At 35.6% G+C, this 15,096-nt stretch overlaps 1 protein-coding gene across 1 annotated transcript in view; it reads left to right on the top strand.

Moving 5' to 3' along the window:
- LOC6046522 (synaptogenesis protein syg-2) overlaps positions 1-15,096 on the top strand; it is a 587,979-nt gene that overhangs the window by 329,224 nt on the left and 243,659 nt on the right. Inside the window, exons 5-6 of the mRNA XM_038265832.1 lie at positions 5,473-5,557; positions 5,946-6,056. Of these exons, the coding sequence (XP_038121760.1) occupies positions 5,473-5,557; positions 5,946-6,056 (196 nt within the window). The remainder of the gene's footprint in view (positions 1-5,472; positions 5,558-5,945; positions 6,057-15,096) is intronic.

Here is a 15,096-nt window from a genome sequence, read left to right on the forward strand (position 1 = left end):
GCAAAAAAAGTTTGTACACCTTTCGAAAAATTAACATAAATAATGTTATTTGTTGACAAATCACCATAAATCCAGTCTCCCAACTCCAAATAGGCATCCTTGACTGATTAAAAGAAGAATTTGGATTGAATATAAAGTTTACTAACTACTTAGTATAAAAGTTTATATAACTCTGGAAATTCTATATAAAACTTATCTAAACTTAATTTTGCAAACTTTTAATTCAACTAAATGTCAATATATTACCATAGAATTGCTAAATAAACATTTTGGAGTGGGTATAACACCGTTTTGGGAGTATTTGTATCGATAGAATAGATTTTTCGTTGGAATTTCGTACCAACCCGGAATTACGTCGGAAACGTTGTAATGGTTTCGTTTGAGCAACCTGCCAAAAATGTATGGAATTTCGTAATTTTTGTTCTTGTGGATCAAACTTACTTGTTGCCCAGGTATTTAAAAACGTGGGTTTTATAGAAAACCTGGATGTATGGGTATCAAAAGATTGGAAATTTTATGTCCTTTCCGATGCCACATAGGTTGACTTGTGAATCGTGGACCGGTTCGGATGCCGGCGGATTTTCCGACGACGTAATTCCGGGTTGGTACGAAATTCCAACGAAAAATCTATTCTAGCGATACAAAGACCCCCAAAACGGTGTTATTCCTACTCCAAAATGTTTATTTAGCAATTCTATGGTAATATATTGACATTTAGTTAAATTGAAAGTTTGCAAAATTAAGTTTAGATAAGTTTTATATAGAATTTCCAGAGTTATATAAACTTTTATACTAAGTAGTTAGTAAACTTTATATTCAATCCAAATTATTTTTTTAATCAGTGAAGGAAGCCTATTTGGAGTTGGGAGACTGGATTTATGGCGATTTGTCAACAAATAACATTATTTATGTTCATTTTTCGAAAGGTGTACAAACTTTTTTTGCATCTTTTTTATTTTTGTAATTGTATTTGTTATATAACTTTTCATAGAAAACATCTTTTCATGAGCTTTTTGTAGCAAAATGTTCGGCATGAGTTTCTGAACAAAACGTAGTACTAGGTTTCTGTCAAACTTTAAATTGTTACATGTTTCATCACAAAATATGCATAGTGCCCAAGGGGTGTAAATACTTTTTTTACATACTGTAAATTTTCAGAAAATTGACCAATTTGATTTCATTTTGCCCAGTATCATTGTTTATGCTTTACCAAAGTTGATGAAGTTTGTGGAGAACTTGAAACACCATGAAAAGTTCTATTTGAATTCAAAGTTTTGGTGCTCTGTAGCGGTAGAGGGTTAAGTTTTTTGTGTATGCATTAATCTTCTATAGTTTTAGTTTCTGGATTATTTTACAAACTCTAATCAATCTTTTGCTTGTTTGCTGATCTTCCAAATTCTCGATTGTTTTTATTTTTTTATGTTTTCAAAATTTTATGACCAAAAAACTAATCCCTAAGCTTTTAAGTCGCAACAAAGAGCATCCAAACATAACCCAGAACATAACAAAAAATTACTGAATACTTATTTTGAAATAAATTGCAGGGGATAATAGTAAGAAACACATTCAAAGTTGACAGCTTCTTATTTTTAATTTTTGTTAAACGATGAAGTTTAATGTGATTAAAACAGTTAACAAATCCTAAGTTTATTTGAATTTTAGTTGCTTTAAATATTTAGAATTATGACCGATCTCCTTTGAGGCGTTTCATTGGATTAAACCATTTAAACGAAAAGTTTTCCCCACAATCATCGTGCAACCAAGCCAAACTTAATCAATTGACTAAAGCTTAAGAATCAAGTCTGAACAAAAAAAAAGACGATTTCCCCCAATAACTTTCTCATTTGCCTCCCTCCAAGCCAAAGACCGTGCCATCAAGCCCCGGAATCAAATCATTACCAAGCAGGACAGTTGGTCGTATTTTACATAATTTCCCCCCTCCTCTCCCTACCTTCCAGAGACCGCGTATTCTTTTCCGCTATTTGATCGGAAAATGCGACTGAACCACGAACAAAATTGAAATTTCCCGTTTCTTTTTCGGCCCCCTCCTACAATAAAACGGCTGAAAAACGGTCCCGGAAAAGTCGCCTGGGAAACGACGTCAAAAAAAAAGAAAAGAAAGAAAGTCCAAAAGAGCGACTGATTGAGTGGATTTTCCCAGTGCGCCCTAAAAAAGGAAAAAAAGTGAGATTCGAAGAGGCGAAATATTTGAGCGAATGCTTTCACGCGGATGAAAATAAAGAATCTAATTTGTGTGAAAGTATTTCGCCGCAAGTTTCGTTCGTTTCTGGGCGCGAAAGCGAACGCTGGGACAGATTTTCCTACTTTCTTTTTCGTTGCCCTGGAAGGAGGAAGAAACTTGGGGGTGGTTTGCGCTGCTGCTCTAGTTAGTGGCCCCAGATTACACTTTTCCCCCTCCCTAGCCGACGACGAGGACGGTGATGATGCTGTAGGACGGCGGAAATTTATCACGGGAATGGAAAAGTAATAATCTCTTTGGATTTGCTTGTTTGACTTTGGCACTCGACTTTGTCGTTCCTTCTTGTTGGGTTCGAGCTGTGATTTGCGTTTTCCTTTGAGGAAATCAATTTGAAAATAGCTAACGTTGAAATGGGCCAGCCGAGGGGGATCTGGGTCTTGCTTTTGTGAATTGTAAATATTATTGGGATTAATTGAAACGATTCGTTATTGGAGCCTGGCAATCAGGACTGCTAGGAAGGTTCTATTTGTATCGCATTTTTTGATATCTCGTGACGGTCGGGCGATACGACCACAAACATTCTTTTTTGAGGTTACCTTTTTTTTTAAACGATTCTTGATTTACGGAACTTTTATTAAGTCATGACTTAAAAAAAAATGAACATGACTTAAATTGAGAACATGGCTAAAATTGAAAATCATTGGGATTTCATAGTTTTTTGGAAAACTTTCACAGAGTGTCAATTGTATTTTCTATAGTTAAAACATTTTAGCATGGTTTGGAACACCTGGGATGTTCTATTCCATCCGAAACTTCACATTTCTCGAAACTTACCAAAGAAACTAGTCGAAACTTGAATATTTTGGCTTCAGTGAGTATGAAAGGCTACAGTGCACTGTTGTAACAGGGATGATCTGGATTATCGAAAAACTGCTTGGATCCAAGACCGGTGAGTCTACCGCCGTAACAAGCAAGATGTCGACATACTCATACTCATAGCTTCAGTGAGTATGGTAGAGTACTTTGCTAATGTATTGGACTGTCTTGGGTCATCGATGGACTTCCTGGAGTTAAGATCCCAGCAATTTTCAGCAATATTAACTTTGGTGACAATGAATTAGTCATTTTGTCATTTAAGGAATAAATTTAATTATTTTGTTGATTCCAGAAATATTTCAGCTAAAACTTGTTTCTTCTTTTACAACCACTAGATCATTTTGTACATATTTGGGCCCTTCTAGACAATTGTAAAGCTCGTCAAAATGAACATTTTTATTCCTGAAAAACGAATTGTAGTCCATTCTATCAAAAGTTATGGGCAAAGCAGTTTCAGAAAACGGGTGCCACGTTATCTCAACATTGCTTTGACCAAATCGGCTCAAAGTTTTGGCGAAGACTCGTTAAACCGGTCCTGTGTGCATGACGAAGGCAGATTTTCATTTTTATTAAAAAAAAAAGATAAAAATATTTTTCAGTTTTTCATATAAAAAATCGGCTGTTTTTAATTTTTGTATTTTTTGAAAATTCAAAATTTCAAAATCGGGCTTCGTCATGCACACCGGACATGTCTTGGGAGTCTTCACCAAAAATTTTAGCCAATTTGGTCTATCCCATCTCGAGATATCATGGCATCCGTAAATCAACTTGGTGTTCAGAGAAAAACGCTCAGAAAGTTAGACAGTTTGCTTTGCGCATGGCAAAATTCTGAGCTTAAATCGTCTCTAACTCAGTTAAATCATGAAATATATTCATGAAACTTTCAGGAGTGATTGAAAATCATCTTTTAAGTGGATTTAATAATTTTTCTGTAATATGAAATTTTTTGATTTTCTACATGTATGTAACCCCTTAAACAAAAAATGACCTCCGAGATATTTTCAGCAAATGTACTCTAGAATGTGTACTTTCAGATGCTTCTAAGAGCGAGGTCAAACTTCACAACCTTTTCAAGTTATTCACATTTCAAAATGGCGTCTTTTTCTTCGTATTTTGGCTAGAACTTACGTTTAGAAGGTCCGATTTTCGCTCTCTTTGAAGATAAATGTTTGTTTTGATAAGCTCTACAAATGTCTAGAAGACACCATCTCGCTACGGCATAAGCCTGAGCTGACAAATTCAAAAAAACTCGTTTTTTCATTAACGCTTCAACCTTAATTACAAAAATGGCTCTAGAAATTTCCCATTTAAAGATAGAGCTTTGTGTTCTTGAGCAAAGTTGCTCAAAATGGTGTTCCCTACAATTTTTTTTGAAGACACCGAAGCGCTATCTCGTCATCCCGCCAAAATAAAAATTCTGAACCACCCTAAAATTTGAACCACCCTAATGTCCACCATACCAAACATGTTTTTTGGAAAAAAGTTGAAATTTCATGCAAAAACTAATTTGAAGTAATATTTGCAGTTTTTCCTTTTTTGTAAATTTCGACCCATCCTTTATATATTTTTTTTAAATTCAGAAGATTTTCTGTGAAATTCTGTAAGCGACATTGAAGATTGGACCTCGGATTGCTGAGATACAGCGGAAACATGAACTATTTTTTTTTCGCTATTTTTTCGAAAATTCATAACTCGGCGGCAGATTTTTTGACCATGTTTCTCTGTGGCTCAAAAGATGCGGATTTTGTCTCTTAAAACATATCAAAAAATCTCGAAAATCAAAAACTACGTATTTTGGAAAATTGAGTTTTTGTGAAAAAAAAGTTGACAAAAATTCCGCAAGACACCAAATTGATCAGAAAATTCACTCAAAAGTTACTGCTGTTGTTTGTTATTTTGAATATTTTCGTAACAGCCAAACTTGTATGGAGACTTGTATGGGTGAACCAATGACACAAAATAGCTTTTTTGGTCATAGGGAAGGTCCCCGCAAAGTTTAAGCCAAATAAAAAAATACAAATAAAATCCATTTCTGGTTTTGGTAGAGAATTGCTCAATACTGAAAAAATCTACTTTTCAGCTTTGAGATGGATGCAGAAAAAAGAACTTTTCAGCACTTGCATCAAACTTGTTGCATAAACTCTTGCATAAACTACTTTTTCAATCCAATTCTTTTTATTCTTTGATCTTGTTTTATTCTTTTTTTTTTTTTGAATGGTAAAACTTAATAACTTCAAATTAGAAATGATTGATTGTAAAAGTGACTTTGCTGTTTTTCGGTTGCTTTAAAAGTTTATTTTTATTTTTTTAAACTTGTTTTAAGTGATAAAATATCTCTTACCTTCGTGAACTAATTACAAACAACAATAAACAATACTTTTTTTCTCTCATTTCAGAAAAAGGACGCCGGCGTGTTCCGCTGTCGAGTAGATTTTTTACTTTCACCTACAAAAAATAGCAACGTAAACTTAGAAATAGTGGGTAAGTACAGCCAAAGGTGGCGCAAATCTCGAATTCAAACATTATAGTAACGTAGACATTCGTTCTCTAGAACTCACTCCTTTTTGAAGATTTCCGGCACACTTGAGCGAAACCATTTTCATAAAAGCTCGCCCAAAACAATGCAGAACTAAAATCGCGTTCCACATTTTCCACTTGTGTCGCGAGCTTCCTGCAGCTTTTTTGTTCTGGAAAGGTGAAAAAATGTTCACGTCTTGACTTTTGTTTTTTGCTTTATTATTATTTTGCTGGCACATTTGCAAAACAAAAGCTCTTCTCGTGTAGATTCGTTTGTGAAAAAATTAGCAAAAAAAAAACTTAAATTTCTGAAATTTGCACAAGATGCTAACACGACATTTTTTTATTTCAGTGCCTCCGGAGGTGCCAAAAATCCAGGACTCCACCGGGTTCGAGCTTCCGGCGCACGCCGGTCCCTACGAGGAAGGTGGCAACCTGGAGCTGACCTGCATCGTTACCGGGGGTAAGTGTCCGTGAGCTGAGGTATTGGTGAGGGGTTTTGAGTCGAACGAAGTTGTTCTGTATAGTTGAGATAAGATTTTTTTTTAATCCTGTCAAAACCATGACCGTTTTTTTGTGTCATTAATAACAAAAAAAGCTCTTCTGAGTTGAGAGTGATTTGATTTCAATAATTGCAAAAGGTATTTGAATTTATTTGAAAATCACACACTTGATTTATTAAAAAAAATCATTGCAGTACTTACAAAATATCGAATAATGCTTTGATTGAGTATTGGCACTACATATTTTCAAAAATATATAACAAATTGTTACTTTTAGTGAAAATTGTGAATGTGGAAGAGGTTTTACATTTTTTTTTGTATGCTATCGTGAAGTGTTTTATTTTCATTTGAAATTTGTTTTCATAAAATCCCCAAAGGATATGTGATACAATGGACTACGTAAACGAGGACCACCTCGCTGCTGGCATCATATTTTTTTCTGCCGTTGTTTGTTGTTGTTGTTGCTGACCAAGTGGTGGGGTAGGGGGATGATGGACTCCCCCTTTTCTTTCCCCTCCTTCCGTTGATGGATGTCGGGATGGACTGTTGGATGTTGGGGTCATTGCTTGAAAATAAGGGCCATGATCATATTTTTTACCCTCTTTTAAAAAAGCCGCATGATGGAAAGTGATCCCCCCTGGTATGGCGGTGTTTTCCAGTTTTTCGTTATTATCATATTTTGCCTTTACAACACTGGACACCCAAATCCCCAATCTGGCACTGCTCAAATTTTCGACCACCACCAACGTCGGAAAAAGTCTGACCCCCGCTAAAAGCTGCTTTACTATGTAAATAACAAAACACATGGGGTTTGGGGAAAAACTTCTGCGCCAGTGTTCAAATACACAAAATACAGCAAAAGCGACGAGGAAAAAAACACAACTTTTATCATAAACGTACACACAAATGGTTTTTCCCGAGAGAGGTTTTCCGAAACCTCTCCACCTCCACTCAAAGTTTTCCATTCCGAATTCTGCACGAATTGTTTTATACAAAAAATAAAAGTTATTTTAGTTCGCACTGCAGCAGTGAATATAATCGCAGAATTGTGACAAACAGTTGTTGAGCTATGGAATATTTTTAATTTTTGATTGGTTTCGGTGTGTTCAACACATAAAAATTGATGCAGTTTTATTTGAGCTAACCATTTCGATAATTTTCCTCAGCAATGCTTGAAAAGGGATCTATCACTGAATATCGAGCAGATTCGATAAAAATTTCTTTTCTTTTTGGAGCAATTCTATGAGATTTCGGTCATTTGATTTTTTTTGTATTTTTTAATCCGGCTGAAACTTTTTTGGTGCCTTCGGTATGCCCAAAGAAGCCATTTTGCATCATTAGTTTGTCCATATAATTTTCCATACAAATTTGGCAGCTGTCCATACAAAAATGATTTGTGAAAATTCAAAAATCTGTATCTTTTGATGGAATTTTTTGATCGATTTGGTGTCTCGGCAAAGTTGTAGGTATGGATATGGACTACACTGAAAAAAAATGATGCACGGTTAAAAAAATTGGTGATTTTTAATTTAACTTTTTCTAATCTAATCTAATCTAATCTAATCAGACCCTAGCGCAGCCAATCTTTCGAAGGGATCCTGGAGAGTGCCTTAGGTTAGATGACGCCTAGCACTCTTCTTGTCATTTATTAACATTTGTAGTGCGCCATTGCATCGGAATGCATTGAAACATCACAAGCGTTAAAGCGGCCAGGCCTACTGCGTAAAGCCGTATCGCAGAGATGACTCGTAATTGGGTTGAGCTTGAGCACAGAGTGTTCGAACAACAACACAATTCTGAATCGACAGGGGAGGAAGAAGCGTGGGGACACACCACCATACGCTCCGTGATTTTGGTTGTATTCGTTGGGAGCACCATGCTAAGAAGGTTTGGTACTCCGGGACCCTCTGGGATGGGACATTGTATTTCCACGAATGCCCTGGACTCTATTTGCCGTGGTTATAGCGCCACAACTCGCTCTCTGTAACAGTATTCCTAATTCCATTCCACGCTCACCAAGTCGTCATGGCCTAGTGGATAGCATTTTTGTTTACCAACCCAATGGACGGGGGATCGAACCTCGTCTCAAGCGACTTTGATTTTTCGTTCATATTCATCATTTCAAATTCTGTGTACTTAACTTTCTCGTTGGGAGCAGATGGGAATCGAACCCAGAACCATTCGCTTACAAAGCGAACACCGTAACCAGTCAGCCACGGCCGCTCCAATGATTTTTAATTTAACTTTTTGTCACTAAAACTTGATTTGCTAAAATCACTATTTTTATTTTTTTATATGTTTTAGAGAACACAAAATGTCAACTTTTCAGAATTTTCCAGAATGGGCAAAAAATCTTTGACCGAAATATGAATTTTTTAATCAATACTGATTTTTTCCAAAAATCGAAATATTGGTCGCAAAAATTTTTCAACTTCATTTTTCGATGTAAAATCAAATTTTCAATCAAAAAGTACTGTAGTCAATTTTTGATAAAGTGCACCGTCTTCAAGTTATAACCCTTTTTAGGTAACTTTTTTAAAAATAGTGGCAGTTTTTCATTTTTTTAAATAAGTGCCCATGTTTGCCCACCTCTGAAAAAAATATTTTTGAAAAGCTGAGAAAATTCTCTATATTTTGCTTTATTGAACTTTGTTGATACGACCCATAGTTGCTGAGATATTGCCATGCAAAGGTTAAAAAACAGGAAAATTGATGTTTTCTAAGTCTCACCCAAACAACCCACCATTTTCGAATGTCGATATCCCAGCAAGTAACGGTCCGATTTACAATGTTAAAAAATGAAACATTCGTGACATTTTCCGATCTTTTCGAAAACAATATTTTCAAAAATTTAAAATCAAAACTAACATTTCAAACGGACCAAACATTCAAATTAACGCCCATTTTAAATGTTAGTCTTGATTTAAAAATTTTGAAAATATTTTTTTCGAAAATATCAGAAAATTTCACGAATGTTTCATTTTTTAACATTGTAAATCGGACCGTTACTTGCTGGGATATCGACATTCGAAAATGGTGGGTTGTTTGGGTGAGACTTAGAAAATATCAATTTTCCTGTTTTTTAACCTTTGCATGGCAATATCTCTGCAACTATGGGTCGTATCAACAAAGTTCAATAAAGCAAAATATAGAGAATTTTCTCAGCTTTTCAATATTTTTTTTTCAAAGGTAGGCAAACATGGGCACTTATTTAAAAAAATAAAAAACTGCGAATATTTGCAAAAAAGTTACATAAAAATGGTTATAACTTGGAAACGGTGCACTTTATCAAAAATTCACTTAAGTACTATTTGATTGCAAATTCGATTTTACAAAAATGAAGTTGAAAAATTTTTGCGACCAATATTCGATTTTTTGAAAAAATCTAAATTGATTCAAAAAATCATAACTCGTTCAAAGATTTTTTGCCCAATCTGGAAATTTCTGAAAAGTCTAGTTCTAAAATGGCCTCTAAAACATATCAAAAAATAAAAAAAATTAAAATATTGTTTTTTTGGAAATTAAATTTAAGTGACAAAAAGTTAAATTAAAAATCTCCAATTTTTTTTTACCTTGTATCATTTTTTTCAGTGTAGTCCATAGTCATACATACAACTTTGCCGAAGACACCAATCATTTTTGTATGGACAGCTGCCAAATTTGTATGGAATATTATATGGGCAAATTAATGATGCAAAATGGCTTCTTTGGACATACCGAAGGCACCGAAAAAGTTGCAGCCGGATTAAAAGATACAAAAATTAAAATTAAAGAAAAAACTACCTTAATCCACCTATGTGGTTGATGCCTTCCTCACTTTTTACCAACAATGGGTAATATGAGTGATTTAGACACATATTTCAGCTATTTTTTTAGATCCAGAAAAATAAGTACACAGATATAACTTAAGTGGTCATAACTCGAGACAGGGTTGCCAGATCTTCTATGTTGTGGTCTTGTTGGAAAGGTCTCTTGATTATCTAACCAACGATGGGTCGGATGATGGATCCGGACATCGTTTACATACATTTAAGTGAGATCCGGCTTCATAAAAGTACATAAATATCACTTAAGTGGTCATAACTCGAGACAGGGTTGCCAGATTTTTAATGTTGTGGACTCATTGGAAAGGTCTCTCGATTACCTATCCAACGATGGTTTGGATGATGGATCCGGACATCGTTTACATACATTTAAATGAGATCCGGCTTCAAAAAAGTACATAAATATCACTTACGTAGTCATAACTCGAGACAGGGTTGCCAGATCGTCAATGTTGTGGACTCATTGAAAAGGTCTCTTGATTACCTATCCAACGATGGGTCGGATGATGGATCCGGACATCGTTTACATACATTTAAGTGAGATCCGGCTTCAAAAAAGTTCATAAATATCACTTAAGTGGTCATAACTCGAGACAGGGTTGCCAGATCGTCAATGTTGTGGACTCATTGAAAAGGTCTCTCGATTACCTATCCAACGATGGGTCGGATGATGGATCCGGACATCGTTTACATGCATATAAATGAGATCCGGATATATGTGAAAACACATTTTTATACATAACTTTTGAACTAGTTATCGAAACTTCAAACAATTCAATAGCGATGTATGGGACCCTAAACCAAGTCGAATGCAACTGGTTTGGTCAAAATCGGTTCAGCCAGTGCTGAGAAAACTCAGTGAGAATTTTGGTCACATACATACATACACACACACATACACACACACATACACACACACAGACATTTGTTCAGTTTTCGATTCTGAGTCGATATGTATACATGAAGGTGGGTCTTCGAGCTTTTAATAAAAAGTTCATTTTTAGAGCAGGATTATAGCCTTACCTCAGTGAGGAAGGCAAAAGACCGATTCCGTAGAGAACTGCTCTTTGATCGCTGACACACAACGCCTATCATGATCGTCATTGCTTGGCGACGGTCAGTGAAGGTAAACACGAAGATGAAACGAACGAAAAATGAGCACCACTCAAGCAGCCGCCCGAACGAGACAACGTGCTCTTTCTCTTGTTTTTATCTTTCTCTTCCTCGTGTATGCTGCGTGGTGACAGGAGTTATATGATTGCTATCATTGGAGAGATGATCGGAATCTCGGTAAAATGTCAAACGACCGCTCTCTAAGCGATTTTTTCCTGGAGGGAAGTCAATGATTGTGTGAGTGACTTTGCACTAGCACTCATTCCTTTGTGTGTGAAACGAACGAAAGTAGAATGTAAAAATCAGGTTGTCGTGGTGAAGACGATTGGAGTGTTTTGTCAGCTATCACAAACAAAGTCGAAATTTCGCAACCACTGCTCCTCAGTGGTTAGTGGTCATGACCCAAGGAATGTAAATTAGATAAGGTTAGGCGGGAAATCCCAGAGCTCTGTCAAAATAGTTAGCACGAAACCCGGATATTATATGGAGATTTTCAAAAAAGTAAAAATTTGTCCATTTTCCGGACAAATTGCACCGAATTCATTTTTTTTTGTAAAAAAAATGGTTTTAAAAGCGTATTTTGGTTCCGTTTGGCATGCTTAACAACCCCACAGAAAAAAAATCAGGTGAAATTTGCTCGGAAAATGGTCGAAATTTCACTTTTCTGAAAATACCCATATAAAATCCGGGTTTCGTCCTATCTAACTATTTTGACAGCTGGAAAACCCGCCTAATCTACATACCTTGGTCATGACCAAAGTTTCAAGATGTAAAAAAAGAACAAAAAAGCCATTCTAAGTGAATTTGCTTTGCCGATGGGAGAAGAATTCTGTCCAGTACAGCACAAAAGAACGGTCTTCAAATAAAAAATTGCGAGATTTTTTCATTTAAGACATCTTTAAGATGTCCCCTACACAACCCTTTTCATTGAATTTAGTTTCATTGAGAAGAACCTGAGAAAAAAAATAAAATTCGTAAAAATCACTTCACCCAATCTAACCCCCACTGGCGGTATCTGTTATTTAAAAAAATACCACTTGACAAATAAAAATGTAATCAGGTAAAAAAATCAATAATTGATTTTGAACATCGTAGGGGGTTTATTAATTAAGGGGTTACATACATGTAGAAAATCCCAAAATTTCATTTTGCAGGAAATTATTTGAATCTACTAGAAAGATGATTTTAAATCACTCCTGAAGGTTTCATGAAGATATTTCATTATTTAAGTGAGTAACAGACGATTTAAGTTCAAAATTTTGCCATGCGCAAGGCGGTCTTTCAAACTATTTGAGCGTTTCTTCTCGAAACACCGAGTTGATTTACGGTACGAGATCTCGAGATTGGAGGGACCAAAATAAATGAAATTTGAGATGAATACTCTCAAGATATATCCCGTGTGCATGACGAAGCCCAATTTAAAAATTTTGGTTTTGAAAAAATACAAAAATTAAAAACTTACGATTTGTTATATTATAGAAAATAAAAAAATATTTTTATCTTTTTTAAAAATAAACTTTTTGAAAATCGACCTTTCTCATGCACACGGGACCGCTTTAACAAGTGTTCACCAAAATGTTGAGCCTATTTGGTCAAAGCGGTGTTGAGATATCGTGGCACCCGTTTTTTGAAACTGCTAACTTAAGATAGCTATATCTTGGCAATGATACAACCAAATGTCTTCAAATTTGTTTTGGTAATAGATGAAAATGTATCTTGTAATGCCCTGAAATCAGATTTTTTTTAAATGTTTTAATGTGAGCTCATACCAACCTTGGATTTTTTCGATGTTTTACATGTATGTAACCCCTTACCGAGTCTTCAACAAAATTATGAGCCAATTTTTCAAATAGCGATATCTCGGCAATCATTCAACCAAATCTATTCAAATTTGTTTTGATGATAGATGATGCTTAATTTTTTTGTTTTTGACGTCCAATCATGCTCATATTTTGGATTTGGGTTTAGTATGCCCACCGGAACAAACCCTTGAATGCCCGCCAAAAAGTCATTTTTGTTACATCCTGGTGCTCACACCAACCTCTGACTTTTTAGTTGATTTACATGTATGTAACCCCTTAATAAAAAAAATCTTCTTAAAGGTTTTTCAAATTGATTATAAGATTTCCTGTACATTGTGATAAATATTGTTAGTGTAGCATACAGTAATACTAGAAAAAAGCTACTCTACGACTCTGTCTGAAAATCTACAAAAATGCATTTGCTAACTTGGGCACTCATTTGGAACCGTTTAAAATGTTAGAGTTTGTCAAACATTTTTGCTGATGTTCAAGTTTTTGGCATTGAAAATTGACGGAATGGTTCCTGAGATTTCGTAATTTAATTATTGGACGCAAATTTTTTAACACTTTCTGTTGGTTCATGTCACAAAGACTGAATTTCAGCCATCGTTAGTTCAATCTTGAATGTTGTAAAACACAACATTTTCGGTTTAATGTATGCAAAAGAGTTTGTACTGATTCTTACGTTAAAGCTAATTTCGGACAGTTTTTCTGACCAATTACTCGTTTTAAGCCTCCAAGCTATCAGATTTAAGTTCCATTGTCCAAAAGCATGTTATTATTGTAATTGCCAGATAATATACCAAATAAAAAAAACCTCATAATTTGCCCCACCCAACAATAGAGCACTTTGCAATCCACAATTGAATCAACTGTGGCAATTAGTTGATTTCCATGGTTTCCACCCCCGCCGGCTAACCGACAAAACCGACACCACACAAACATGAGTGGTGATAAAACCAAAGCTTCTAGCATCATTTAATCGTATTACACCGAGCTCGATGCTTCATTTAATCTCGACGGGCCAAGTTTGTTCAATGGTGTGGCACGGTTAAAAATTGCGAAATAATAATCTCTGTTTGAACATTGTTGAAAAGTGCAATTTTCAATTTTAAAAATTTTGTTTGAAACTTGATTTTTAAATAATGAATTTTCACAGTGCCACAGTTCTTTGATGTTGCCATGATTGCGCTCTCATTCGGCACACTTGTTTGTGCCTCCCAGAAAAGAGCGGCCCGCAAAATTCGACAGAAATTCAATTAGCCCGTTAATGAAGCACGGTACATCTTTAATGGCAGATTAATTAGTCGAATTTATCCGCTTGCAGGGAGCTTCCATCGGCAGAAAGTTCTTCGCAAAAAACGCAGCAAGCAAAATCGATCCCATTTTTTCTCTACATAACTCATCGTTTTTATTTCCGCCCCAAAGGAGAAAAAAAAGCAAATTCTCCCCCGAGAAAAACTACCTCTCTTTTGGAGTGCTCGTAACTTTAACTAGTCTAGTACCTGCCCTTAAAAAGTTTGCTGCCCCTCTAGGTGTTAATACCCAGCTGCTGCTGCGTGACCCTGCTCACCGTTTTTATTTGGGGTTCAACTTTGAAGGGGGGACTTCCAAATTTAAACACTGTTTTACGGGAGAGAGGTTCATATTTTTTGGGTGTTGCTTTTGCCCCCGAGAAAAAAAAAACTAGCCACCATTAACCCACCCACAGGGTTGTTCTAACCTGACAAAGCCAAATCCCGGGTGTCAAATTTGGTGTTTGGGCTGGAAATGGACGGAGTTTGGCAGAAATGTAACACTTTCTTTATGGTGAGTGTTTTAGATGGGGGAAGAAAGCGAAAATGACCAGGGAAGCTTTTTTGAGCAAAGGGTTGGATGCTGAACTATTTTAAAAGGTCAAAAGTGATTCTCTCTAGATCACTTACGAACAACAGAAAGCGTTCCAAAAACTTCGTTTTTCAAATACAATCTTTATAATTTTTTTAATGAGTTCGTTTCTTTCACCATTAATTTGCAATCTTTTTTTTTCTTGATGCCTGTCTAGACAAGGGTAATTTAAACCAAACACAACAATAATGCAAAAATAATCAGGAGCGTTTACTACGGTATGTCCACGCATCTTTCCTCCCTTGTAGATTCTGTGGAATGTGATCCGTTCTCAGGATCCTCTCTGCAGTAAACACAACGCAGAAGGGCTGGCCGTTTTAATTTTTGCAATACATTTTCGGGTTTTCTCGGATGTACTGCAATAATTAATAATG

Source organism: Culex quinquefasciatus, chromosome 3 (assembly GCF_015732765.1).
Source record: "Culex quinquefasciatus strain JHB chromosome 3, VPISU_Cqui_1.0_pri_paternal, whole genome shotgun sequence".
Lineage (NCBI taxonomy): Eukaryota > Metazoa > Arthropoda > Insecta > Diptera > Culicidae > Culex > Culex quinquefasciatus.